Raw genomic sequence first — 27,664 nt, 5'->3', positions numbered from 1 at the left:
ACATTTGAAAATTTGATGGATGTCAAATATTGCTATAAAAGGATAGAATTTTAAATGATAGAATTAATGAATTAAATGAATGAATGCAGAAGACGAGGAAAAATTCCTCAAGAATACTTATGACATTGCGAGGCATTGCTATCAATATTTGCAAGGCAACAAAAGAGTATGGTACTTCAGATGTATGTAGCAACAAGTTGTATCTTCGGTACTGCACCCTAACTAGAAGCCTGTCTCGGGAAGAGGCCGGGCTCCTCCATTTCTGCATCTTCATCTTCGTTGATGACTGGTATCGACTGTTCACCATTTGGAAACACAGCTGGTTGAACTATCTGAGGGGCATTTTGTGGATTTCTTTGGAACTGATGTGCTTGAAGAACTTGGGTAGGCGTTTGAGATTGGCCTCTTTGGACCAGTTCCTGGCGTTGATGGTGACGCTGTCTGATGATTCGTTGAAAATGCTCTCTCATATCGTCAGGAGCCATACGACCACCATTAATTTCACTAAAGATCTCCCTATTTATGTCTTGTATTTCATTATTTTGGAGCACATTTTGTTGCAACAAACCCAAACCAGCACCTCTTGCCCAAATGTTCATCTCTTCTTCATCCATTTCCCCACCACCATTCATGAATCTTCTTCTTCTTTCTTGGAACAATGCTTGGATGTCACCTTGTTCGATATGATACGCTCTTTCCTCCATTGCTTGGTTCAAGTGATTTCTCAATTGGTTCACACCATGGCCCGAGAAAACACAGAACGAATTTCTTTGAGCTTCGGTAAAATCTGGAGGTGGATCACGGCAATACTGTGTGATTTCTCTTCTTAAAAATGCAGTTATTCCAGTTAATGATAAATGAGTCAACTTTGGACAGTTTTTGAGCAATAAATAGATGGGTCCAACAGTCAAGTTTGTGCAATAAGATAAATGAACTCTTTCGAGACAATCTTGTTCACCACGACGTCTGACTAGTTCTATTATTCCATTATCAGTAACAAGACTGCATTTGACCAAACCTATTCTTCTCAACTTAGGTAAATTCGCCAATTCGACCAAGGACCAATCAGTTAGCTGTAAGCAGCATGCCAAATCGATGTATTGTATACGATGGCATGATCTCACTAAGGATGCGACACCAAAATCTGTAATCAATACACAATGCCCCAAGTGGATATAATGCAAACTTCTGCCCAATTGACTCAACGCTCTTAATGAAGCATCTGTGATTTGCATACATTTCGACAAGACAACATTTCTCAATCTTGGGGCACACATCACTAATTTCTCTACCAACTTATCTGTAATTGCATTACATCCAGTAATATCAATTATTCTGAGTTTCTCTAAGTAGAATTCATTTGGGAGATACTCAAACAACTTGTCTGTGATACCCGTGGCATTGCTTATTCTAAACTCTCTGAGTTGTGATAAATCCAAAAATATCGACTTCAAGTATTTGTCCGTAACATTTGGACAGTTATGCAAATCAATTTCAACCAATGACACACAATTCTCATACATTTTCAAAATACATCTGTCGGTGATGTTATTGCTGTTATTGAACTTGACTCTCTTCAACATTGGGCATGACTCGAGTAAATTTATGATTGCTTCTTCTGAAACGTTACCGCAACCTGGCGCATAGAGACCTTGTAGTCTAGTGCAATTCTTCGCTAATGCATTAATAATATCATCATGTATGTCAGTGACTCCCGTTAAATCGATAGACTGTAGCTTTTCACAGTTCTGTAAAACGTTTGTTATAGGGGTATGACTAAGCTTAGTACAATTAACAAGCGTCAACCGTTCAAGCTTAGGGCAGCCGATGAATAGGGACAATAAATTATCATCGACCAACTTGGTCATGAAAGACAAATTTAACCGCTTGATGAACAAACGATAGTCCCAATGAGTCTGAGTTCTTGGCAACTCCATGATTGCTTTAATCTTCTTGAAAGAGACATCATTTTGCATATTTGGTCTAAACCAAAGGATTTCTATAATCAAGTCAGCAAATTCACGGCACACGGTCAATAAGGAAAATAGATCCTTTCTGTCCAAATGATGGAAGATTTGCAATAAGATCTCCGTTGGCAATCTCAAGAGAGAGTTGTGGTCAACAAAGTGATGATTGTGGCCCTGCAGCAAGTCGGACGCCCTCCGTTGTTTCATGATAGATTCCTTCAACTCTTTGTAATCATTGATCTCGTTATCCATGAAGAATTCTTGCTCAGGCTGGACATCGCCGTAGCGGTAGTGGTTCTGCATGGGGTAGTCCTGATAGCTGTTAGAGTTTTTATTGGCTGTTCTTGAGGCGTTGGAATTGCTGCCATTGGAATCCTCACTGTTTGGAGAACTCATGGTTGTGGACGTGTACAAATATGGAGATGACTAGTTTGACGGGCTGGACGTGTCCGTGTGTAAGGCGGGTTCTGTGGTCCAAGTGGACGCTGATGTATACGCTCGGTGGAAGATGCTGTGTTGTTAACCGCCGTTAATGTTTGTGATACAGCGTGCCTTTGCGGTTGTTTTGAGTCAATGACCAGTCAGCAATGTACTAGTTCAACAACTGATCAAGGGATGACGATGTGTGTAATTTCGATGGTAGAGACCGATCACCTGACTATGAACTCTGTACGGGTTCCCGATAGACCGATGGTTCAATTGTAATGGTAAAAGATGGTACAACAATCAGGCTGGCTTTACGCCATCAACAGTGATTTGGGGTGGGCTGTGTGCAGGACGACTGATTGTTGAACTGGTGGGTGTGAGTTGGGACAGCAAGGGTGAAATAGCCGTTTTGGAACGTGGTCAAAAGAGGATCTATGTGGGCTATCGGCGGTTTACTGAGCGAATCAGGTTGGAATGATGCAAATGAAGTTCCCGTAGTCGGGTTCTCAGGAGGAGGATGCTAACAGGCGGCGATATTAGTCAGGTGTTACGTAATCACAACCGTTTCAGACGGAGTACTTGACGGGCAGATAGAGATTCCGGTAGGCGTATGGACCGGACTGAGGTAAGTAAATTGATGTCGTCTGTTTGACGATGGGATATGCCCCAAGAACTGTATACCGCAGGAAATATTTAGGGCCACTTTCAAATCCGCTTCAAATCCGCCAATTCAGACAGATTTCGTTAGTAAGCAGAAAACTACCGAATGACCTTTGCTACCAACTACAATGTAAATCAAAGCTTGGAACCACGCAGGATACTAGTAGTTATTGCGTAAATAGGGCTACAGCGGAGATAATCCATATGGCTATTGCAGAAGCACGATTGGCTGACTATTATTATAGTTCGTATTTGCCTTTAAGACTCCAGCTTCAATAGTCAATCTGACGTTCCACTTTCTTGCATAAACACTCCAGAAGAAATCTCCTAGTATGAGGTTCGAACTCCATCTGGATAAATATGAACTACTCTCTCCCATATTGGTGTCAGAATAGCGTTTTTGGCACCCAGACAGCACCATTTGAGTATGCCATTAGCCAATCCCAAAGTCTCTCCAGACCAACAAGCCATCTCTAGTCTCTCTGTTGCCAGATAGACCCTCTTTGGCTTCTCATCGCCATCTTCTTTCTATCTCGCAGTCGCACCACCAAAATGTGCACCACCATCCAGCAGCCATCCATCGCAGACTTGTAGCCCCATTCCTACAACCAGCATTGACGCCACCAGACGAACACCTGGCAGTACCGTGACCCATCATCGTCATGAACAGTTTACCCAACTATATCCTGCTTTTCGTGCTTGCAATCAATACCCGGGATGCAGCCAAACTCAAGCACTGTTTATCCATCAGTCCTGGAGGCCAAGAAGGGCCTATCCGTGCCAAGTACCCCGAGCCCAACGACTTTGACTTGTACCAGGCACCAGAGAAGTTTCGTGGCGTGATACGAGCCCATTTGCGGTTGATGAGGGCGGTGTACGTGGAGAAGAGCATCGACCAGTCGTTCGTGGAGTTGGACGACTTGGTCAACCACTTGATCAGGGCGGGCGAAACCCAGACCAACTGGATCAACGTGCCGTTGATGAACGCGATGTTCGAGTTGATGGCAGTCTACAAGGTCCGGGAGCTGCGCCACCCCGAAGAAATCGCCAGTCTTGAGTTCCAAGACGTGGAGGGCAGCGACGCCAAGGTGTCGGCATTGGAGCAGTTGGCTAACACCGCCAACAAGGCTTTCAAGCTCCTGTTGAACGACAAGAACTTGGAGTTGCAGCACAGCAAGCGCATGGACATCTACTTCTTTTTGGCGGTGTTGATCAAGATCTACTTCAAGATGAACAAGCTCGAGTTGGCCAAGTCGATTGAGAAGGCGCTCAAGGGCACCCGCTTCCAGTTGCCCGACATGAAGAGCTCGGTAAGCAACAAGAAGGCTGCTGTCACCTACTTGTACTATAGTTCATTGTTGTCGCTCGATGAGTCGGACTTCGAGGCAAGCGAGAACAAGCTCGAGGAGGCGTTGGACATCTTGACTGGCTACCCTCCCAAAAACAAGCAGGTGGAGCAGATTCTCCTCGTGTTGCTCCCATTGAAGCTCTACAATAAGCGAGCCTCACTTAAGCCCAGCTTGTGGGCACAGTACCCCCAGTTGAAAACCCTCTACCACGACAATCTCTTTCGAGCCATTTCCACCGGTAACATCGCGCTCTTCGACGCCAAATTGGAGCAGTACCAGACGGTATTCTTGAAGAACCATTTGTACTTGCTCATCGAGTTGTTGAGACTGCAGTGCCATCTCAACTTGATCCGCAGGACCACGTCGGTGGTCCGCACCTTGAATCCTACCCCACAAAATCACATTGTGCCGTTTAGTGCCTACCAGAAAGCGTTTGAAGTCGCCAGCAGCGGTCCCATGCCAGCTCCCGACGAGGTGGAGTGCATTCTAGCCACCATGGTGGCCACGGGTCGGATCAAGGGGTACTTGTCGCATGGTAACCGGTGCATTGTGTTGTCCAAGGCTGTTCCTTTTCCTGCCTAGAGCAGAATGTGTTGGAACATGATAAGAATTAGAGCGAATCTCAGAACTTAGAAGCATGATTGGATTTTCGACATATTAAAAGTATGATAAGATTAGGCCGTGAATGTTTCAATCGATGGCCAAATATGATAAGATTGGAGCGTGTCTTCTTCGTTAGAATGTCTAAAAGTTATTGAAAAATCATCGAACTAGTTAAGAATGGCTTAGAATCTTGCAGAATTGTCTACATGTCTTCGTTCTATATATTAAAGACGACAAGAATATCGATCATGCTCAAAATATCCATGCACTGCCTAGCTGGCTAACATGCACCTTCGGTGGAACTTCATGGAGGTCCGTGATCAGATAACTAGCCAACAAAACAGGCAAAATCTGTCAACTACACATTCACCTACCACTGCCTAAACATCTGTCGGCATGCACCTGCTTCCCCCAAAGAATGGTGCAAGAGCACCCGATTCAGAGGATTTTTCACGCCTGGCCGTTGGCGCGCAGGGGCGCTATGACTCGACTTTGTTGGTCCAATAATAACCGGTACGGCGCAGGGCGGCCTCAACGCCTGACACACTAACCTGGGGAAGGAAGTTCCGGTGGGGAGGTGGTCAGTAATGTGTCAGGAGAGACATGAATGCATATGAAGTGTGGATGTGAAGTAGAGAAGTGCCATGGCCCATCATGGCCCATCATGGCCCAGTATCGGCCCATTGCCAGTAAATAGGGGTCTAGCAAACAGTCCCGAACCATCCGACGCCCTCCAGGGGCTTGTAGTGACGTGGTGGTGACGAGTGACGGTGGCAGTGGCCGGCTCCCAGATAGGGGCCATCCGGTGCGCGCGCCCCAGGCGCGCTCCCTGCGCCCACAATAGGAGATGGCGGTGAGCAACCCGCTTACCTAAGCGCTTACCCAAGCTGCCAACACGACGATTATAACCAGGCTCCAGACACGAAAAATTTCCGGTGTGGTCCTGTTTAGCTAATTGATTACTGTCGAGTAGAGTGTGGTTCCGAGTCCTTCCAGCACGCATTCACACCTCGCTCCCTTCCAATCATCCGCTTCGGAGCCGCTCCGTGATCTAATGTCTATTGTCTCCATTGCTTCTATCTCACACTCAGGATGAACAATTACTCCAATCCTTCTCCTCCCTCGATATCGCTCACTCCCTCCAATGAATCGCCTGCCATCCGCTCCAGGAGCAGGGCTGGCACCTTGCCGTCCTCCTTCTTGTCCACCAACGCCAGTGTGTTGTCAGGAGGGGCCTCCTCCAATAATTCGCCTTTGGTGAGTGGCCAGTACGACGTCGCTGGGTTGTCCAACATGGATCCGTTCTCCTTGGGCTTGCCTGCGGCTTCTGGGTCCTCCAACGCCATTGACATCCCCAACGGCTCCTCTTCCATCAATGGGGGCAACGCTGCCGTCAGGAGAATGAGATCAGGCTCGTTCTTCTCCACAAACTCGATCTGGAACGACGACGTCACCCAGTCCCCCAACCAGAACGCCAATCTCTTGGACAACACAAGCTTACATTCTTTCGACAACTCCAACTTCAATGCTGCCTCAAACAGCAGCTCCAGCTCCACCTTCTTGAGCCCAAACTTGACGGCTCAATCCTCGACCCAGCTGAGCAATGTTCTGGCTCCAACCGGGCCCAATTGTGGGGGAGCAAATGTTGGTGCCAACCAGCGCAATAGGTCGTACACCACCACTGCTGCACCCAACGTGTCGGTGTTGCCCATGTCCAACAACTACAACAACGTGGATTCTTTCCAAGCAAACAGAATGTCCACCTCTCCATTCATCAATGCATCCAATAAAACCAACGACATGAATTCCTTGTTGGACAATTTGATGTTCAACATGAACAGTACTGGTGGTGCCTCCAATCCCCCCAATGCAAGACTTCGCTCCCAAACGTTTTCTGGGTCAACCCCCACTATTGCCGAGTCCAGTCTTCAGCAGCCTTTTTTGGCGCAAGGAATGTACCAAAAGCACGTCCAACAGAATCCATTACATGTCCAACACCCTACACCATCACAGCAACAGCCTATTAACAACATACAACAACTCCCTCAGCACCAACCATCGCAAGCATCCCAGTTCAACCAGCAAGGAGTCACGCATCCCAGTCTTTTCGACGACTTTGACTTCTCGCAAATGGTGATTACTACCAATTTCGAGAACCCAAATTTGGGTCCTACCAAGTTCCTTTTGTTTGACAATATCCCTCAATTCATTGACTCATTGAAGTTGTATCAGATCCTTAATAATACTTTGGGCAATAGAAGGTCCTTGGGTAGTATTAGAGGTATCAGGGTGGCCACCACAACCTCGTCGAAGTTGGCTTTAGTTGAGTGCTCCTCGGTGGACATAGCCATGACTTTAAAGGCTAGCTTTAACCATTTGGAATTGGTTCCAGGGGTCATTTTATATGTTGCATTTGCTAAGTTCGCTGACAGTAACCCTCATCCTGAACCTGTTGCTAAAGCTGCTCCTACGTCGAATGGGTCGGCACATAATTCAAACAGTAATGGTGGTTCTTCTAACTCAGGTAGTACTAAATCTAATGTTGTGTTGGCTGAAACCACAAAGGTTACAGCCACTGATTTGTTGAGTGTGCAAGAAAGTCTTACCCAAACAGTAAGAAAATTAACTATGCGGTCTAAATACATTGACATCAACAAGATTGTTTCAATAGTTAACAAATCAATTTCTTACTCAAATGATAACTATCAAAACAACTTTGGGCCACTCCCAGATCCTATCCCATTGCGTCAATTTGATTCTCCAAAACTCAGGGAATTGAGGAAAATCCTTGAGAATAATGAAAATGCATTGGCCACCGGATCTCCATATAATGACAGAACCCCACCAGCAACCAACAATGATTCTGATTCGGATAGTGCCGATATTGCCACAAAAGTCATGACCCAAGTAGAGTTGGAAGAATTGTGTTTGGCTATGTTGGACGAATTGCCAGAGTTGTGCTACGATTACCTTGGTAACACTATTGTACAGAAAATATTTACTTTGGTCGATTCTCCTCTTATCAAGTTGATGATGGTCAAGGAAATCGCCCCATTTTTGACCCAATTAAGTATTCACAAGAATGGTACTTGGGCAATCCAGAAAATAATCAATCTTTGTCAAAAGGACTTCCAACAAATGTATTTGATTGGTGCAAGCTTGAAACCTTATGCCGTCAAATTATTCAATGATCAGTTCGGAAACTATGTTTTGCAAGGCTGTATCAAGTTTGGATCTCCATTCAATGATTTCATTTTTGAAACTATGTTGGATAATTTCTTGGAAATCAGTTTCGGTAGATTTGGTGCAAGATGTATCAGAACTATTTTAGAAACTGCCAACGAAACAAATGATATAACCAACGAGCAAGTACTCTTGGTTGCAGGGCTTATTGTTGAATTTGCCAATGAATTGGTTGTCAATAACAACGGTTCATTATTGATCACTTGGTTTTTGGATACGTTCAATGATAACGGATCTACAGTTGATGATAGATTCCAATTACTCACTGCCAAGTTCTTGCCCAAGTTACTCCAGTTGTGTACACACAAATTAGCCAATTTGACTATCTTGAAAATCTTGAACAACCGCTCTGATTTGAGTCTGAAGCAGTTGATCATGGACAGTATCTTTGGTAAGTTTGAAGATGACTCTTTTGACGGCGATGAAGAAAAGGAGTCCATTCGTTTACCTTCCAGATTGTTGGAGTTGATTTTGACTGAGAATGCGGATAACTCGGCTGGGCCCTTGTTCATTTACAAGATTTTATCCAACCCATTACTATTGACGATCAATGACGACGTATCGAGAAAGAGCTCATTTGAAATGAACAGTTCAAGCCGGAACGCAAGATATCAAACATTTATTGTTTCTCAAATTAGAAGAATTTTGCTTGAGCTCAACATCAATAATCTCCAGCCATACAAGAAGTTGATGGATGAGGTAGGGTTGAGCAGTAACAGGTTGAACAGATCCACATCCGTTGGTTCCAGAAGAAACAAGAGGATGAATGGACGGGGTGGAAAGAATACCCAAGGTACATCCCCTCAGGCAATCCACCAAATGCCACCATACGCAGGATCCAGTGGCCCTGGAGGCCCAGGGGGAGCAGGCGGGCCAAACGAGTTCCAGTACGGTGCTCAGCAATTCCACCCCCATATGGCTCAACAAGGATATCCTATAATGGGGGGCCCTCAAGGTATGATGCCACCACAAAATGTGATGATGGGCCAACAAGCTGGCGGGGGCCAAGGCAACTATGGAGGTGTGCCTAACATGCAAGTTCAACCCCAGTCGCAACCTCAATCACAGGCTCAACAATTATATCAACAACAACAAGATATAGCAGTTATGCAACAATTGGAGCAGTTATCGTTGAGTTCTGCTGCTTTGGGATATAATTCCAATCCAGGTACTCCAGGTGTGACTTCGAGTCAAAGAAATCTGTTTCTTTAAATAAAACAAAACCCAACAGGTCCTGACAGGACCTGACATGGTACATCTTACGACCTTCTTTTACGCTTTTTATAAACGTTTGCTTTGCTGTTACTATTCTAGTACTAGTCGATTATACAGATTTATATCAGACGTCACCATGTGACTAATAAATAATAGGTATTTATGGCCTCTTTTATGTACTTTAGAACAGCATAGTATTTGGCATGCGATGCTCGGAACCCCCGGCCACCACCCATGCATCTGGTATAGATCTTAGCTTTGCCTATTTTGACCACAGGTAGACAACTTGAATTTCATCTCATGGTATGTATTAATCACGTGACCACAAACCACGCGGTGCCCTTGCCATCAAAAAAAATTTCAGACTATCACCACAATGATATATCACATACCGAATCACCATGTCCTTTGTTAATATCTGTCGTGATAACACCGATCCGTTCTACCGGTACAAGATGCCTCTCATTCAGTCCAAGACTGAAGGTAGAGGTAACGGTATCAAGACCGCAATCCTCAACTTGGCTGAAGTTGCCCGTGCATTGGGTAGACCTCCAGCATACCTTGTCAAGTTCTTCGGATCAGAATTAGGTGCCCAAACCTCCATAGACGAAAAGCTTGACCGTTACTTGGTCAACGGTGCCCACGATAGTGCCGAATTGCAAGACTCTTTGGACGGATTCATCAACAAGTTCGTTCTCTGTGGATCATGTAAGAATCCTGAAACTGAAATTCAAGTCAAGGGAAAGGATGACTTGCAGAGAGACTGTAAAGCATGTGGTAAGATTACCATGATCGATTTAAAGCACAAATTATCATCCTACATATTGAAGCATCCACCTACTTCCAAGAAGGGTAAGAAGGCTGCCACTGCTACTGCTAACGTTGTTGGTGGTGGTAAGTCTATTTCTGACATTGCCTCTGGACAATCCAAGCCAGCAGCTGAAGATGCTGAAGGCAACGACGACGACGATTTCTTGACCAAGAAAATCAATGCTGAAGCTGCCCAATTAGCCAGTGTGCAAGTCAAGGACGACGAATGGGCCGTTGACATGTCTGAAGAAGCCATCGCCGCTAGAGCTAGAGAATTAGAAGGCTTGACTTTGAACGATGACGAGGCCAAGTTCAACGACTTTGGTGAGTGGTTATTGAAGGAATCAGACGAATCCAAGGAAGATTTGCCAACTGACGTTGAGATTTACAAGAAGATTATCGAATTGGAAATTTCTGACAAGCCTGAGACCGTCCAAGTGTTGGCTCAAGTCTTGTTCGATGAAGATATACTAAACCAAATCGAACCACATGTTGGTTTATTGGCCAAGTTGATCAACGGTCAAGAGGAATTTGAAACTGCATTCTTGGGAGGTCTTGAAAGATTTTTGGGTTTGGAAAAGCCAGACTTGATTCCTGCCGTTCCAAAGATCTTGCTTTCTTTATACGATAAGGAAATTATCTCTGAAGAAGTAATCCTTTCATGGGGTAGCAAGGTCTCGAAGAAGTATGTTCCAAAGGATGTTTCCAAGAAGGTCCGTAAGGCTGCTAAACCATTCATCAAGTGGTTGGAAGAAGCTGACGAAGAAAGTGACGAAGAGTAAAGAATTGATACTACTAAATAGTTTAATCGAAAATCTTGTTATATGAATGTAATATACAAAGATAAAGTACAGTGAAATAAATACTCGTAGGTAGTGGTGGGTGGTGTGCTTTTACTTGTGGCCTTGTCTCTTGTTGCCTGGGAAGTTTTGCATGTCGGGGAAGTTGGGCATATTGGGCATGGGAGGCATGTTCGGCATGTTGGGCATTTTTGGCATGCCTTGCATCTTTGGCATGTTGGGCATGTTGGGCATTCCTGGCATCATACCCATAGGTGGCATACCTGGAGGTAACATTCCCATTGGTGGGAATCCTGGAGGTCCATTACCTGGTCCACCAGCCCCACTGGCTGCCATGATTTGTGCCATTAACTTTTGTGGATTGAATTCGCCTCTCAACTTGTCGTGCTTACAGCAGTAGGCAGTCCAGGTGAACTCGTCGAATCCATAATTGAAGTAATCTGAAATATCGGCACCTGGGGCTCTCCATGGCTTTTCTTTTATGACTTCAAGATCAACTTGAGTGATTGGTTTACCTTCATATTCGGCCACTGCATGCACATCAATGGTGGTCTTGTTCTCGTTTTGATCCTTGTTAACAATTGTGGTGGTTGGCACCTTCTCCTCAGCATCTGGATCTACCGTAGCATCGACAGTATCATTTTGAGGTCCAGATGTGGTGACAGTTCCTGTGCTTGGAGCACTGGCAGTATCACCAATTATAATGTCGATATCGTCGTCAGAATCCTCCTCTTCATCTTCGTCGTCATCCTCTTCATCATTCACTGCCTCTTCCAGCACTGGGGCCTTTTCCTCGTTTGTTTCCTCTGTAGAATTGGTCGAAGACTCCACTTTTTGTCTCTTTCTAGACTGCTCTACGTCCTCTTCGTCATCTGAACCGTAAAGGTACGCATCCTCATCATCTTCATGTTTAGCCATGGCGAATAGTGTGTGATGTTTGCCGTTGGCAGATAAAAATTAGTTATGGTATTGGTCACGTGTAGTTCATCACGTGCGACATAGGGACGAATACCCAAGAGAAGAAGACTCATACACTGTGAAAGGCGAGGATCTAAAGCTCGAATTAGTATTACGGATCCAGATTCTGAAAATTTTAACATTAAATTACATAAGTATACATGAAATAAAAGGGTATGGGCAATTATTGCGATTCGCTCAACATTGCCTTGACCCATGGCTGGCGACGGAACTTGTTTCTGTACACAATTCTCTCGATTGTAGTAATCCACTCCTGCTTCTCATATTTGTTTTGAGCACCAAAGTCGATAATTTCACCATTGGCAAATCTGATCTTGAAAGCATTATCGAATAACATCACATCACTGAAGTTTCTATAGTTGATAGAAGATTTGTGGATGTTCTCCTTATCAACATAGATCACTTCGACCACCTTAGCCAAGTTTATCTTAGCTCTAGTCTTGTGACTGAACTCACTATGCGCAATCAAAGAAGTTCCCTTAAGCTTGAAGAATCTTCTCTTCCATGTATCACAATCACCGCCATCTTGGAACAAGTAGCCTTCGAAAGATTGACTTGACTCATCTTGCAAGTCATCAATGCTTTCATAGGCAGATTTGATACTGGTTGGTAATATTTCATGCTGGTCAGTTCTTGGAACAAAGAGCATCTTGACTTCAAGGTTTCCCACAACGTAGGGCTTGACTGATTGAATCTTGCCTTCCGAGTTCGTGGTTGTTTCCCACTCGTTGAAACAGGTAAGATCGAAGTTTTGGGCCTTGCAAGTGATTGACTTTTCATATTGATCCAAGTCAACGTAACATCTACCAAATGATCCATCTTGAGCAAACTTGTTGGCCCAAGAATCATGTGGTTCCACTGGAACTACCTTAGTTAATGTCATCACATCCTTAGACCCGAAGAATCTGCTGAATCTGTTTGCAGACTTTACAACCTTTCGTTCCCGGACTTCTCTGTATCCACCCTTTGGCTTGTCATATGTGATCTTCATCGTCAAAATGAATTCCAAAGAACTGCCAACGATTAGCTCAAATTCCTTACCAATCACGATACTGGTGCTATTGAGGCTATAGTTTGCAGTTCTAATAGAATGGACACCGTTATCCAAAGTTAAAGAAAACTTACCATTGTGTTTGGCAATATCAGGAAGGTTCAAGTTTTTCAATCCGACTACTCTAAAGAACAACTTACCTCTTTCTTGAGAAGGGCTGGCTGTGTTCCGAGTAGTTTCAGCAGGTTCTGGAACTTGTGTTTCTAATGTCACACCAGTTGTTTCTGTATTAACATTCGCAGCAACTTCATCCACTGGAGAAACTGGAGATGAAGTGCTTTTTGGAGTACCTTGTCCGTTGTTATTGATGTTGGTTGAGTCATTGAAAATTGAAGGCGAAGTTGCAACCTTAGGAGGTGCTTGAGATTCGGATGGCTTGAACTTCAATTCTCTAAGCTTGTTATTCACCAACCCGGCTCTAGCAGGTACACCTGGAGTATCAAGTTCATCGCTAAAGGTCTTCGGTTTCTTTGGACTTGAAGGAGTAACCGCAACAACAGTAGATCCTCTTTTAACCAATCCCATAGGAGCACCAATCTTGATAACATTAGCCTTCTTTGGAGATTTTGGCGAAGCTGAGGGGCTCTTCGATACAGTAAAGTTCTTGGTTGGAGACATGCTGTTGAGGAATTGATACTTCATTTTAATTTCTTCACTTATATCTTCCTCGTCATTGTTGTAAGTTAATTCCTTTGGAGGAGTCTTGAAAATAGTAGGTGAACCAATGAGCTCAGGATCTGGATCTGGGAACTGAGCTAAGCTCCGAAGAGGAGTTGGCTTGTGATCCTTCTTGTATATGACTGAGCTTACCCTTGATCCTTCTTCAGAGTTATTTTCAACCAAACTATCCTTACTACTAAAGATATCATAATCGTGGAAGAATTGATCCTTGGAAAGTAATGCCTCTGGTCTTCTAGATAACTCAGTAGCCAAGTGAGGCAACACATCCTCCTGATTTGTATCCATTGAAGTATCACAAATGGAAGCATGTTGTTGCAATTCATCGAATGCCTGAACGGGCAAGTTAACAACAGAGTGCTTCTTTGAAGATTGGCCAAGCTTGACTTTTGAATATTCTTCTTGGGTGAGGACCTTCTTGGCGCTCATTATTCTTTTCACATCATCTCTATCCATACTTGGTAATGTTTTCATGCCGCTTGCCTTTATCGTTGGTGGCTCTTTGAGCACATCATCAAAAATATCATTGTAGGTATCCCTAGGTGATAAGATGGAGGAAGAACGCTTGATCTCAAATGATGGTACCTTGAACTTCGATTTTCTAACTGGGTTAGGAAGATTTTGTTTCGAGGTACTTCTAGTTTTGAAATGAGGCTGAAGATTAGCTGGTCTAGAAACTTTGAATTGAGAAGAAAATTGTTGAGGTTGAAGATTGGCAGATTTAACTCCTGGTCTCAACGAAGTAGAAGGCAAAGGAGGTTCAATGATATCAGGGTCATCGATATTGGTCAATACATTCTTGGTACTCAAAGGAGTGAAACTATTTCTGTTGCCAACTGCATCAGAATAATTAATGGTTGAGTTACCTTGCTTCAAGAATTTGAAGTGGTTTTCAAAACCAGAATCTTCAGAAATTTCAGGCAAGAAGTCAGTGACATTCAAGTCATCAAACTCGGGACTCACTACTCTTCTTGACATAACATTAACTTCCTTGAACTTCTTGGGTTGTAATGAGGGAGGCAATTTAAACTTGTCAAGTTTGGTTTCCTTTGGCTCTTCAACTTTAAGGTCTTCTTTAGCAACCTTGAAAAACTCGTCAGCTCTTTTGATTGGGTGGACTCTCTCTTTGTCTTGTGAATGCCAAATGGAGATGAAGTTTGTAGGTCTTGACTCGACATCATGTTCTGCAGACAATGACTCCTCATACGAATCATTTCTTGTATTTGTGATATCTTCAAATGAGGAGAAGGTATTAGTTTCTATTGGAGGTAAGGTAATATCGGCTTGAGGTGCAATATTTGAGGAATTGGCCAAGAATTCTTGCTCATCGTGTGAGTCGTCCACATCTTTCTTCTCAATTCCCTTCTCAAGGGTTTCTTGTTCAGAATTAGATACATCTGAGACAGTCGGCACCTCTTCCTCTTCTTTTTCTTTTTCTTCTTCTTCTTCTTCTGCTTCTTCTTCTTCCTCTGTCTTCAATTTGACCTCTTTTGCTTCCTGCTTGTCGTCAATATCTATAGATGACGAATCTGATTCGAGTAAGCTTTCTGTTTTCATCTTTTCGAAATCGATTTTCTTGCTATGGATACTTGAAATGGTCAAATCGTTATTAGTATAACTATCGTTATCTTCTCTGTCTCCGTCATGGCTATCTTCCAATTTCCAATCCTTATCCATTTGGAATCTGATAGACATTTTAGATTCATCGCCATCTTTGATATCAGAAGTGTCTTGGGCTTTGGCTTTCCTCAAACTAGATGTTGAGGTGTTCAGTTGTCCCATAAAAGAGGAAGAATCACTGTTCATACTTGACACTCTGGACTCAATACTTCTAACAACTGACTTGACTAACTTAACAGGCAGTGATGCCTGTTCCGAATTGTGTACCGTTTTCACCTTATCATCTACGGTTTCAAAGTGATGATCGAATTCACTTCTCACGGGACTGTCATCTTCCATCTCTCTCTTGACCGGAGGAGCTAAAGATTCGGTAGAAGCAAGGGGAACAGTGCCGAAATCGTTCTCTTCCTTAATCCTGATAGGTAAAGCTTCTTCAACTTTGACTTTGACCTGGTGTACAGGCACATCTTGTTCTTGCTTGATGTCCTGAACCTCCGATTTGATTGGCTTTTCTATAGTGTCACCTAAGTTCTCATGGAGATCGTGTGAGGATGCACTATTCAATAAGTTCATGATTGACTTCTCAGTAGAGTTATACGATTTGTCAAAGGAATCGTGAAATTCTTCCTCTTCACTCTCATGCTTCAAATCCTGAATTCTATTAGCCGAGCCCGATCTCTTAACTCTAGGAGATTCGGGAGCCTTGGTTTTGTCGTTAGTCAAAGGAATAATCAGCTCAGCAACTGTGTCGGAAAAGCCCTTAATTCCATCGTTCAATTCGATTCCTTTATTAGATACTGAGTCGTGGATTGACTCCAAGGTACGGTTGGTGTCCTTCAATGACTGTAAGGAAGACTGTGAAGAGCCCGAAGATCTCAATTGGACCTCGGAAGATTGGACCAATGATTCCAAAGGATTCTCGATGTCTGATTTAGGATTCTGCAAAGACAACGATAAATAGTGGATATTTGAGTCTGTTTTGTACTTGGTTGCATCGTTCAAGCTACTAAGCTGAGCGTCTAATTCGGCAAAAGACTTGGATCCATTCAACCGTGGGATTTGGTGATTGGTATTATTGGTGAGGAACAAATCCAATTTCTCGTTCAACGACAAGTTGCTGTAACTACTGTGCTTCAACTTCAAATCAGTCAAGGTGGATAAGTCCAAGTCCTCGTGGTCCTTCTTTTCGCTGCCAACGTTTCTCAACAAGTCCTGGAATGAGTTTGAGGAGTGTGGAGGTGGGGGAGGCGGCAACGAGCCGTCATCATCCGAGAATGGAGATTTTGTGGACAACTCATTCCAATCGTGGGAGATTGCAGCGGATTTTTCGGGGGTGGTTGGGTCCAACTTGTCTGAGTCAGGGTGGGAGGTATCGGGGGAGGTATCCTTGTAGTGATGTATTTCTGGATTAGAGTTGGTGAACACCACGTTTTTCTTGGGCGAAGCTGCGGGGGTTTTCTTCATGATGGACTTGCTGGGAGAGGTATTAATGTATTTGGACACCGTTTTGTCGGAGGCGGGGTTGGGGTTGCTCAAGTCGGTTGTGGAGGTCAAGGGCGTGGCGAAGGAAAACTCATCCTCGCTGGGCTTTGCGTGTGACATGCCAGCGGCACCGATGGTGGCCTGGGCGCCGAGGGGGTCGATGTTAAAGTTTCGTTCCAACGAGCTGAAATCAAGGGTATCTTTGTCGAGCTCCGAGGACTTGACCGACTTGTGCTCGGGCGACTCGTCGCTGATGTATGTGTCGGAGCTGGAATTGCACTCTTTAGCGCTTTCTGGCTGGTTTTTTGCGGGAAACCGCGGGAAGTTCAATGGCTTGGTGGGCGAGTTGTTGAGGGAGGTGGCTTCGTGGAGGCCCTTGGGCGACTGGTGCTTGGGAGTCAGCGCAGGCGATGAGCCTGCGGACGCGTGGAGCAACGGGTGCTTTTCTGTGTCGAGTGTCATCATGGAATGGGATGGCACCAGTGGTGGGTCCCTTTGGAGGATAGCCAGTAGAAGTGATTTGGGGGCCCTGGGAGGCGAGACGGAGGGAGACTGGCCGTGGAGAACGGGGAGGAGGGACGAGACGGCGTGCTGGGATGGGATGCTCGCTCGTGATCTGGCTGGTGGAGGCTATAGCGTGGGAATAGCCTTATAAGAAGAGGTTAAGGTGAGATTGTTGTTTGGGTTTGGTCGTGTTTGGCAGGTTGTTTACATTTACCGGAGGATCCCAAAACGGCAGTGCGGGATGGATTCATAATACAGATCAACAATAGTGGGGAGGAAGACTAGAGAGACAGGCTAGGGAGAAAAGGTCAGAGATAGGAACGGGCTACAGCAGGGTATAGATGTCTCGAAGAGCAAGCTGACAGCTTGGAGAGTCTGTCTGTGTCTGTCTGTGTCTGTCTGTTTCTGTCTGTATTTGTCTTGTGAGAGATTCTTCTGGTGTGTCCCGATCGCCCCGCGACATCTACAGAATTGGCGCGCGCGATCCATCAACAATGTGGTGGTGAGAGGCATGGAGGTGGACGTGACTGGTGGGGCGTGACTGCACGGTGCGGCTGGTTGCTGCCAGCGTAGAGCGGGTTATTGTCAAGACAATATGATAGCTTGACAATCTCCCGCGAGGAGCAATGTGGAGTGGGCCAATTCTGGGCATGGTATGGGAACAACAAGTAGTGCAATGAGGTTAGGGCACTTTGGCCACTTTGGCTGCTTTGGCATTGGCTACTTTGGCTTTGGCTACTTTGGCTTTGGCTACTTTGGCTTTGGCTACTTTGGCTTTGGCTACTTTGGCTGCTTTGGCTGCTTTGGCTGCTTAGTTTAATTAGTCTAATTAGTCTACTAGTCTACTAGTCTACTTTGTTGGACTGCTACGTGCCCGCGGTCTAGTTTCATGAAAATGTCCCCATCACATTTCACTAGCTGATATGGGCACCTTGCACTTTTATGACAGGCGATCGCTAGGCACGTAGTATTTCCACGACTCCCACTTGCAGTAGTACGCTGTCACAGATGTCCTACTTCATCTGCATGCCATAGAAGTCCTACTTCGTCTCCATGCCATAGAAGTCCTACTTCGTCTCCATGTCACAGACCTTCCTCCAACGACCATCCGTAGCCCACAACGCAAAACCCACACCGTTATATGGTTCCACAGTCATGCTTGTCAGATGGACCAGTCCGCTAACTGAGCCTCGTGATGCCAGAATACTCTCTCCTGCAAATTTCAGTCGCCAACTCTTCCCTACTCTACAAAACCCAATGCGATGAAGTTCGCACCACTATGCCATTGGCACCCTCTATCTTCCCCAGTGGAAACTCTCCATGGATCGCACCACCACTGCTCTTGACCACCCTGCCAACACAGCCCCGGCCCCGCCTCGTCTAATGGCACCACCCCAGCTCGGCCTGGCTCCCCAGCTACCCGCCGTGCTGGCGCCCACAACCCTCCCGCCACGCTGGCCCAGCAATCGTGTCGTCTCCTTGACGGTGCGACGCGTCAACATCATCACCTGAAACAATAACGAGCCCCGGCTTTTGCTCGCAGGGCTAGAAACGCCGGCCACCGCCAGGCACCGATCCGCCAGCCCAAGATGGGAACACTCCATCAGGCGTCCTCCACCATCAAACTTCACCACATCGCCATATCCATCATCCTATCCGTCATCATGGCCATCCCCACCTTCTTTTTCCTGTTCTTCCTCCTCTTCCTCTTCCTCTTTCTCTCCTCTCCTTCGTCTCCTTCCTCTTCTTTTTTCCCCAGCCGTCCCCCTGTCGTTCCTTCCCGTACATGACAGGAGCGCTTGCACCGCGAATTTTGTACCCTCGAGGTGCGTTGTTGTTTATCCATTGCAATTTTTCGCTATATATACGTGCCAGCCGCCGTTGTAAACCACCACCAGAACTTTTCCTTCCACTCGTTATCCCGCCATGAAGTTCTCGTCTGTCTTGTCTGCTGCCGGCACCTTGGCTGTCGCCTCGGCCGCCTCCTCCAACAGCTGTTCCTTCTCCAAAACAACTATCACCGCAGCCACTGCCGTGTCCCAGTTGAACTCGTGTCCTACCTTGGACGGAGACATCCAGATCTCGGGCGACCAGATCGGTGCCATCGACTTCAGCTCCGTCAAGGAAATCGCCGGGGACGTCAAGTTGTTCAACTCGTCCTCGGTCACCGAGATCAACCTCAACCAGTTGAAGAAGATCTCAGGATCCTTGAGCATCGACGCCTACACCCAGTTACACGCCATCGACTTCACCTCTTTGACGGAGGCCCAGAAGTTGTCGTTGGTGTCGTTGCCCTCGCTCGCATTGTTGAACTTGAACTCGGGTATCTCCAAGGCTGGCACCATCGAAGTCTCCGACACTGCCTTGAGCTCGTTGAGAGGCTTGACCAACTTCAACACCGTGGGAGTGTTGAACGTCAACAACAACAAAAACATCTCTTCCATCGACCTTGCTGGCTTGGACACCGTCTCAGAAAACTTGATCTTGAGTTTCAACAGCGACCACTGTGAAATCAAGTTGGACGACTTGGCCTGGGCTTCCAACTTGACCATCCAGGATGTGTCCGAGTTGTCGGCCTCCAACTTGACCTCAGTCAACGGTTCATTGCAATTAGCCTACAACAACTTCAACTCGGTCGACTTGAGCTCCTTGAAGCAAGTTGGCGGTTCCGTGTTGATCTTTGCCAACGACGAGTTGACCGACGTCGACTTGGGCTCGTTGAAGGAAATCGGCGGTGAGTTGAGATTGATGAACAACACCGACTTGGAAGACTTGGGCAACACCTTCAAGAAATTGGAAGAAGTCAAGGGTGCCGTCAACATCAGAGGCGCAATTGCAAACTTCACCTTGCCAAGCTTGGACAAGGTTGACGGTGACTTCTCCTTCAGCTCTACCTCCGACGAATTCGACTGTTCTGACTTGAAGAAGCAACGTTCCAAGGGTGACATCGAAGGTCACAACTTCAACTGTTCTGCCCCAACCAAGTCCAAGTCCAGCTCTTCTAGCGGAAGCAAGTCATCCACCAAGGGAGGTAGCAGCTCTACCGACTCATCTTCCTCTGGTTCCAGCTCCTCCGACTCCAAGAAGTCCAACGGCGCATCCACTCTCTACACCAGCATGATGGTTGTTTCGTGTGGTGTCGCCGCTGCCTTGGCCATCATCATCTAGACCATATTCATTGTTTATTTCTTCATAATACTATATTGATACCCCTTTGCCTACCGTAATTGGAAAACTAATTCTGGATTAGTCACATGACAAGCATCCTCGCGCCTAACAGACCTTGCATGTGTAGTTGTACTACCGAGGATTCGGTGCATCAAGTAATTTTTCAATTAATAAAAGTATCAGAGTTCTTGAGTTTATGCCTATGGTGTCAAAATCACGTGATGTGTTGCACTGCCTCGGAGGCTTGATCGGGTAGTCCAGCTTCTCGTTTTGGACTCCATATGGGCCGCCTAGCTCCAAACCTTATCCAGATCGGTGTCGTCGTCAAGCAGGTACGCGTCACTGGCCCTTGAAATTGACGTCTGAGTAGGTGCGCCTAACATGTAGAACTAGAACTAGAACTTTGGAATGTCTGGTATTGGCATGAGATAGAGTGGTTTATTACTAGAGACACCTATAGCACCTTGAAATCGATTGAGCCTAGTATGAGCTAATAAGAATTTCAGGGTCGGAAAGAGTAGAGGAATCACAGGGCAGGATAACGAAGCCGTGGAGATTAATCAAATCATTACCAAAATAGTAGAGGTGTAGCGTAGCTGTGTGTGGTTATCACTCCTGGGCCCATTCAAAATGGTACTAGATTGTAAACTGAAAGCTGTTGAAAAATGATTTCGGATTGCAATTGAATTTTTCAAATTTGGCAAAAAAACCCCAATTATAAAAATATTCACTCGCTGGTGAAATGACCGAGCGAACAAACATGCGTAGGTGTCACTAGCTGAGCCAACACTAGTACAACTAGGAGTAACCATCCTAGATACTATTAGCATAAGTAGTAGCCACTATCTTACATCTAGCACCCGCAGGTGACAAGCCAGCATTTACTGCTAATGCCACTCGAGATGCTTCTGCACTGCCTCCTGCACACGCGTTATCGGATCAGCAACGACCTCATCTGGATCAGCAACCACTTTGCCTCATCACGTGGAGCAGGCACGCCAGGACACCAGCCAGTACTGGGAAACAACGAAAACATCCGTAGAACATCCGTACTGCCATCCCTGGAAACCATCCTGCTCCCTGTGCCCCCACGCTGGCGAGGCCGCTCGGCCTCCCCCATCCTCATCCAAGCCCAGCACACGTCGCCCACCACCTACGTCACTGTTTACCCTTATTCCCAATCAGGAAGTGATATTACACTACTTGATCCTGGAACTTCCGCTGGAATCCATACTGAAACTCTGCCCAGACGTGCAGCCTCTCCGTGCAGCCCACGCCCAGTCCCGTGCATGTCCTCCCCCTCGCCCTAGTTAAATACCTGAACTGGCCTCGTTTGTGTACGCATCTATTTATATCGAGTCCCCGAGCACCCATTTGTGCCTATAAGAAGCCGGACGCTCACCGATTTTACACCACGCAACAATGACCATGGCTTCCATTTCGCAAATACAAAACGCCTTCACCCAAGCAGGCCAGCCTCATCTCTTCGAGTACTTCGACGGGTTGTCAGCCTCTGACCAGGCAGCGTTCGTGGCCCAGTTGGCCAAGATCGACGACCCCAAGGCGCTCGTGGACACTGTCGGAGCCGCCATGAAGTTCCTGGCGTCCAACTCGGCCAGCCGGCTGTTTGCCCAGCTCCCCTCGCTGCAGACTGCGTCCACGTTGGACCTCGATCCCGCCACCAGAGACAAGTGGCTCAACCTCGGCTTGGAGGCCATCTCCAACAACCAGGTGGGTATCTTGTTGATGGCCGGAGGCCAGGGCACGCGGTTGGGGTCCAAGAACCCCAAGGGCTGCTACGACATCCAGTTGCCTTCAGGAAAGCCGTTGTTCCAGATCCAGGCAGAAAAGATCTTGAAGGTGCAGAAGTTGACCCAAGCCAAGTACGGCTTGTCTGCGACGCCCAAGTTGCACTGGTATATCATGACCAGTGGCCCCACCAGAAACACCACCGAACAGTTCTTCCGCGAACACAACTTCTTCGGCTTGGACGCCGACCAGGTGGTGCTTTTCGACCAGGGAACCTTGCCGTGCTTCAGCTTGGACGGCTCCAAGATATTGCTCGAGTCCAAGAGCAAGTACTGCGAGTCGCCAGACGGCAACGGTGGCTTGTACAAGGCGCTCCAGACCAACGGCATCTTGGACGACATGATCGCCAAGGGCATCAAGCACTTGCACATGTACTGTGTCGACAACTCGTTGGTTAAAGTCGCAGACCCGCTCTTTATGGGATTTGCCATTGACAACAAGTTCGACTTAGCCACCAAGGTGGTCAGAAAGAGAGACGCCAGTGAAAATGTGGGTTTGATCGTGTTGGACGACAACTTGAACAAGCCCTGTGTCATTGAATACAGTGAGATTTCCAGCGAGTTGGCAAACAAGACCGAGCCTACCGACCCATCCAAGTTGTACCTCAGAGCTGCCAACATCGTTAACCACTACTACTCGGTAGACTTGTTGAAAAACTATATTCCAAAGTGGACCTCTTCCCAGGAATACTTGCCATTCCACATCGCCAAGAAGAAGATCGGCTCCTTGAAGAACGGCGAGTTCATAACGCCCTCGGAGCCAAACGGCATCAAGTTGGAACAATTCATCTTCGACGTTTTCCCCTCGGTCGAATTGGCCAAGTTTGGCTGTTTGGAAGTGGATAGATCCAGCGAATTTTCTCCATTGAAGAACGCCGACGGTGCTAGCAACGATACTCCAACCACCTGTAGAAACCATTACCTCGAGTTGGGTACTAAATGGGTTAAAGAAAATGGCGGTGTTCTTGAAAACGACACCGATTTGGTTGAAGTCAGCCCCTTGACTTCCTACGCTGGTGAGGATTTGGAGTTTGTTAGAGGAAAGGTTTTCAAAAATGGGGACCAGATTTAGATTGGTCTATAATATTTAATACGATTGCATTTACGAGTTTCAAGAACAAAATGTAGCATTACCGAAATGTAAAGAATGGTCTATTAGTCTAGCATGAACTAGTCCAGTCAATAAGTTGGCTCAGAAGCAAGGGAGAACAATCAGATGATCGTGATTGTTCCTATCAGGAAGGTGGATGTGTTCGTGATGGGATTACCTGGTCTTCGGGTAATTCTACTAGAAGTTGATGGTGTGGGCGAAGGGGCCACTGCAGTCAGACTAGGTGTGATTTGGGTACTGGTAGGACCAGTGTTGGTCAATCTCAGAGATGGCAAACTGGTTGGCTCTTCACGATCTTCAGAAGTGCTAGAAATTATGGAAATGACGGTAGTTGGAGCCAGTGGAGAGGGTTCCTCACATTCGTCTGAAGATGTTGGAACACTGGAAATAGCACTGGATACTGTAATAGACGATTGACATTCTTCACAACGAGTGGTTGAAACGGAGGTGAGGGTCGAAGGAATGAAGGAGCTGCTAGTCGGGGGTAATTGTGGAAGAGTTGCTGATGGGTCAGAAGTTGCAGAAGAAACAGCAGAACTTGAGGAGCTCAGAGAAAGGGAAGGAAGAGAGATTGGAGAAGGTGGAGGAAGTGAAGAAGTCGAGAGTAAGGACGAAGTGGTGGGTTGGGAAGAGCTCAAAGTGATTGAGGTATCCAAAATCGAAGAAGAGCTAGAAGCGGCCCTTTGCGAGCTTATAGTAGTAGGAGTTAAAATTGGGCTTGAAACTGGAGTTGAGCTCTCCGAAGTTGAGGAAGCCAGAGTAGAAACTGGGGACGAACTTTGTGGAGTTGGTATTTCCGAGCTTGAAGTAATTGGGCTTGAAACTGGCGTTGAGCTCTCTAAAGAAGAAACTTCTGGAGATGGAATTGGAGTAGAGCTCTCAGTTGAGCTCTGGTTGGTATCAGTTGCAGAATCAGAAGTTGTTTCCTGGAAACTGGTTCTATCAGACGTGGGGTAAAACGATGTGACAGAGCTCGAGATAGAGATGGAGGTTGAGGGGGATGAGAGACCAGCAGAAGTAGAAGAAGTCAACTCACTTGGTGAGTGGGTAGTGGCTATTGTGGTTGAGGTAGGTGTCTGATTCGAAGAAGCATCAACATCTGGTGTGCTCGATGGTTCAATTGGTGGAGTTAATGAGGTTTCACTAGCTGTGGGTGTACTGGCTATCGAGGTAGTAGGGTTTGGAACAGTCTCCGAAATTGAGGGTAGTTCAACCGAGGAAGGAGCCACCAGGGACGAGTCAGGCTCAGAACTAGTTGATGCTTCGTTTGAAGCACTTGTGCTGACAATAGTGTTGGAGACAGCTGGAGACGCCGATGATACGGTGGAAATTATCGTCTCAAAGGACGAGGACGAAGAGGCTAATTCCGATGAGCCTTGGGTCTCATCAGTGCCCAAACTCAGAGTGGCAGTGGAGGTGGTAGACGAAACATGCGTGATGGTAACGGTGGAGGAAATTGGCACCAGACTGGCTGGCTTCGGAATACACTGCTTGTTCGCCCTTTTCATTAAGATATTGGGAGCCCCATTTGCTTGTTGAATAGCAGCCGAGGAGACACTAGCAGCGAAGATCAAGGTAGCACCAAAGTTGAATAACATCTTTGTTTGTCTGGAGAAAGTGTTCCATTGTGGTCTTTATAGTCTCGACCTGAACCAGGTGTTGCGGTTTCGTTTCATGAATAATACCGGATTGGATCCCCAAAATCATTATCGCAGCCATTAGCCTAACATAAGCTTATTAAACGAGCTTATGTATTAATTAACGTCTCAATTATTATTCAATCGCTTACAATTTCAGTGGTTGCAATAATTACCCGATTGAGCACTCGCAAAGAAGTGAAGTGGATAAGGTGGCGCGTTTCAGAATTAGACAGGGCATCTAGCCCAGAGGGAACGGCACCGGGAATGGGCCCCGTGGAATTATGCAAAGTTTGTGTCCCAAAATAGCTAGAATAACTGGTTCCTGTTGACTAAGTGGTTGATGTAAGGTCTAAAAGTCGAGCTAGAAAGATTACGGCAGTGTTTACGAGCATGAGCCATGGGCCCACAGCAACTCAGAAGTGTGCTGGAGTAGGTTTGCAAAGGATGTCTCTTTGCTCCACTACCGTTGAGGGAGGTGTTTCAAAGTATGCGTGCTGATTAGTTTACGAAGTATGTGAGTAGCTAGCCGAATATCGAGGCTCTATCCTATCTTGACCAGATAATTGGATGTGGTGACTTTTCCAGGACCATGAAAGACATGTCTGCTGACTACAGAGGGACCCTTGCCTGCTGAAGCTGAGTCTTACTTACTGCCCATCGACTTGGGGCTCTCAAACTACAGTGGTGTATTAATTAACCTGTATTATCCTTGCCCTAAATATTTCCTCCTGATTGTTGGAACTCCTTGTGATCCTTGTCGGAGGTGTATTCTCCGTGTAGTTCATACCCGTATGAGCCTGTGAGGTAGACAACAAGAATGATGATAACTGCAATGGCAGTATTTCTGATTAATTTGTAGTGCTTGTGCTCGGTGATGGAGGAGGCTGTGAGGCTCGGAGCGTAGTCTTGCTTCATGGTTAACGTGGATAGAAGATGTAATGGATACCAACAGACGGATGGGAGGGCCCTACACTATATACATATCTACAATACTGCTTGCTGTGACACGAACTGTGGTCGCGTGGTTTGTTCGCTGAAATTCTATTGTTCTTATTGTTAAAAGTATAATAGAGTTCCAGCCAGGAGAAAAGCTACCATTCCCAACAGAAGAATAGCCACTAGACACGCCTCAAAATATCGGTGCATACGCGGGACGTGAGAGTTGATTAGCATAGTTCTGAGTAATAGCGGATTTGATTGCGATTAGTAAGTCACCTCAATTTAAGAGGCGAGTATGAAATTGACAGGGTCAGATAGTAGCTAGGTGACAGGACTTCGATAAAGCAGATATGGGGAGTTTTCACCCCATCAATAGAATCGACTCATTTTCTCAACCGTTGCACCCTGAATTGCTCATACTTAGTGGTTGACGTAGTATCTTTTAACTGTTCAAGGTGGGAGCAGAAGAGCACACCCTCCAACGCAACCATGTCACAATTCTGTTCATCCCCTAGAACAATCGTGCCCCAATCGGTTGTCCTATATTTGTAATCTGCCGTGTTTGAGCTGATTGCCGCAAAGGGCACTTTTTGTTGCAATGATAGTATGAACATTTGCTCATCTTCATCAGAGCACGAGTTGGAATCTGCAAAATCGTATATCTGAATATCATTATCATGGATAGATTTCATTACCTGGAACTTATTCAACTCAAGCTCATCGTCTGTGAGGCCATCTGCCTTGGCTAGAATGGGAATGAGATTGACTTTTTGGCCTAGTTTCTTCATGCAAGCACGATCTAACTCGGAAAGGCTATAGTTAGTATAATTCAAGTTCCAGAGACCAAGATGATCGATGCTTTCAAACGTTCTGGAGCTGTAACTTACCCTCTCCCTGAGGTTCTGATGAAGTACAAAGCCACATGAATTCTTCTGTCAACAAAATGGGGATTTCTGTCGATTTTGATCTCCTGTTCCAAAAAACTCCGGAAGCCTTCATCGACAAAACTGGCGAGACTGTCAATATTGCTATAATTGTCCAAATTGAAACCGAAGTTTTGAGTCATCGCTACTCGTAACTTGATCGGGATTATTGCTTCGAGGTAAGCAACTCGAGTTAGTACAGACGTCACACTTCTAAGTCTACAACATACTTATATCTTTGATTTCAATCAGGAAAGTGTCCGATTCAGCAACGTCACTCGTGTAGTGATCGCCTTTGCATAGAGTGTTCATAAATGACCTCTTTCCCACTCCGTTTTCGCCTACCACTAGCACATTAAGATTGATCCCTTTCTCCTTCAATTTTCTTTGCCGAAACTGCTCAGTCGCAAGCTGAAGTTAGTAAGAGAACTTCATGGACATTTCTTGTCAAGTTACTTTCAACATACTAATTTGTTGCTATTGCCGCTCATGGTCTGAGTTTGAAATTGGGTGCAAATTTTCACTGTTTTCGAGCAAAACGAGAATTCTTGAGAACAACACAAGCAAAGCGACCAGCGGTAGTTGAAATTGGAGTAACCGACCAACTTATACGGGCTGGATTGCCCAAAAATTTCTCTAAGATTCTGAGCATTTGTTGGCTAGGAAGGTAGCCTTCTGTAACTAGACCT

At 45.9% G+C, this 27,664-nt stretch overlaps 10 protein-coding genes across 10 annotated transcripts; 5 read left to right on the top strand and 5 right to left on the bottom strand.

Annotated features, from left to right (window-relative positions):
- Positions 1-11: 11 nt before the first annotated feature.
- On the bottom strand, positions 12-2,812 carry GRR1 (SCF ubiquitin ligase complex subunit). Its single transcript, XM_020208026.1, has one exon. The coding sequence runs from the start codon at positions 2,361-2,363 to the stop codon at positions 219-221; it is 2,145 nt and encodes a 714-aa protein (XP_020063800.1). The 5' UTR covers positions 2,364-2,812; the 3' UTR covers positions 12-218.
- A 903-nt stretch (positions 2,813-3,715) lies between these two features.
- CANTADRAFT_22647 (uncharacterized protein) lies at positions 3,716-4,984 on the top strand (the record flags this gene model as incomplete). The annotated part of the gene is made up of 1 exon (XM_020206854.1): positions 3,716-4,984. One exon carries the CDS (start codon positions 3,716-3,718, stop codon positions 4,982-4,984), a length of 1,269 nt encoding a protein of 422 aa, XP_020063799.1.
- Positions 4,985-6,109: 1,125 nt separating this feature from the next.
- On the top strand, positions 6,110-9,454 carry CANTADRAFT_36760 (uncharacterized protein; the record flags this gene model as incomplete). The annotated part of the gene is made up of 1 exon (XM_020208695.1): positions 6,110-9,454. A coding segment is annotated over one exon (3,345 nt), but the record flags the coding sequence as incomplete, so codon positions are not given.
- A 189-nt stretch (positions 9,455-9,643) lies between these two features.
- On the top strand, positions 9,644-11,111 carry TIF5 (translation initiation factor eIF5). Its single transcript, XM_020208028.1, has one exon. It carries the CDS (start codon positions 9,865-9,867, stop codon positions 11,053-11,055), a length of 1,191 nt encoding a protein of 396 aa, XP_020063797.1. The 5' UTR covers positions 9,644-9,864; the 3' UTR covers positions 11,056-11,111.
- Positions 11,084-12,005, bottom strand: CANTADRAFT_26678 (cleavage polyadenylation factor subunit). The gene has a single exon (XM_020207847.1). The coding sequence runs from the start codon at positions 11,989-11,991 to the stop codon at positions 11,167-11,169; it is 825 nt and encodes a 274-aa protein (XP_020063796.1). The 5' UTR covers positions 11,992-12,005; the 3' UTR covers positions 11,084-11,166.
- A 209-nt stretch (positions 12,006-12,214) lies between these two features.
- Positions 12,215-17,344, bottom strand: INT1 (Int1p; the record flags this gene model as incomplete). The annotated part of the gene is made up of 5 exons (XM_020211757.1): positions 12,215-13,326; positions 13,393-13,857; positions 13,957-14,385; positions 14,416-15,492; positions 15,610-17,344. 5 exons carry the CDS (start codon positions 17,342-17,344, stop codon positions 12,215-12,217), a joined length of 4,818 nt encoding a protein of 1,605 aa, XP_020063795.1.
- A 1,968-nt stretch (positions 17,345-19,312) lies between these two features.
- On the top strand, positions 19,313-20,554 carry ECM331 (Ecm331p; the record flags this gene model as incomplete). Its single annotated transcript, XM_020210098.1, has 1 exon — positions 19,313-20,554. The coding sequence occupies one exon, from the start codon at positions 19,313-19,315 to the stop codon at positions 20,552-20,554; it is 1,242 nt and encodes a 413-aa protein (XP_020063794.1).
- Positions 20,555-21,976: 1,422 nt separating this feature from the next.
- Positions 21,977-23,434, top strand: UAP1 (UDP-N-acetylglucosamine diphosphorylase; the record flags this gene model as incomplete). Its single annotated transcript, XM_020211039.1, has 1 exon — positions 21,977-23,434. One exon carries the CDS (start codon positions 21,977-21,979, stop codon positions 23,432-23,434), a length of 1,458 nt encoding a protein of 485 aa, XP_020063793.1.
- A 70-nt stretch (positions 23,435-23,504) lies between these two features.
- CANTADRAFT_101409 (uncharacterized protein) lies at positions 23,505-25,113 on the bottom strand. The gene has a single exon (XM_020206148.1). The coding sequence runs from the start codon at positions 25,069-25,071 to the stop codon at positions 23,575-23,577; it is 1,497 nt and encodes a 498-aa protein (XP_020063792.1). The 5' UTR covers positions 25,072-25,113; the 3' UTR covers positions 23,505-23,574.
- A 1,322-nt stretch (positions 25,114-26,435) lies between these two features.
- On the bottom strand, positions 26,436-27,466 carry SPR28 (Spr28p; the record flags this gene model as incomplete). Its single annotated transcript, XM_020206853.1, has 4 exons — positions 26,436-26,865; positions 26,940-27,162; positions 27,206-27,386; positions 27,443-27,466. The coding sequence occupies 4 exons, from the start codon at positions 27,464-27,466 to the stop codon at positions 26,436-26,438; spliced, it is 858 nt and encodes a 285-aa protein (XP_020063791.1).
- Positions 27,467-27,664: the final 198 nt, after the last annotated feature.

The sequence above is a fragment of the Suhomyces tanzawaensis genome (assembly GCF_001661415.1).
Source record: "Suhomyces tanzawaensis NRRL Y-17324 unplaced genomic scaffold CANTAscaffold_5, whole genome shotgun sequence".
Classification (NCBI taxonomy): Eukaryota; Fungi; Ascomycota; class Pichiomycetes; order Serinales; family Debaryomycetaceae; genus Suhomyces; species Suhomyces tanzawaensis.
This window is presented reverse-complemented; position numbering and strand designations above follow the sequence as displayed.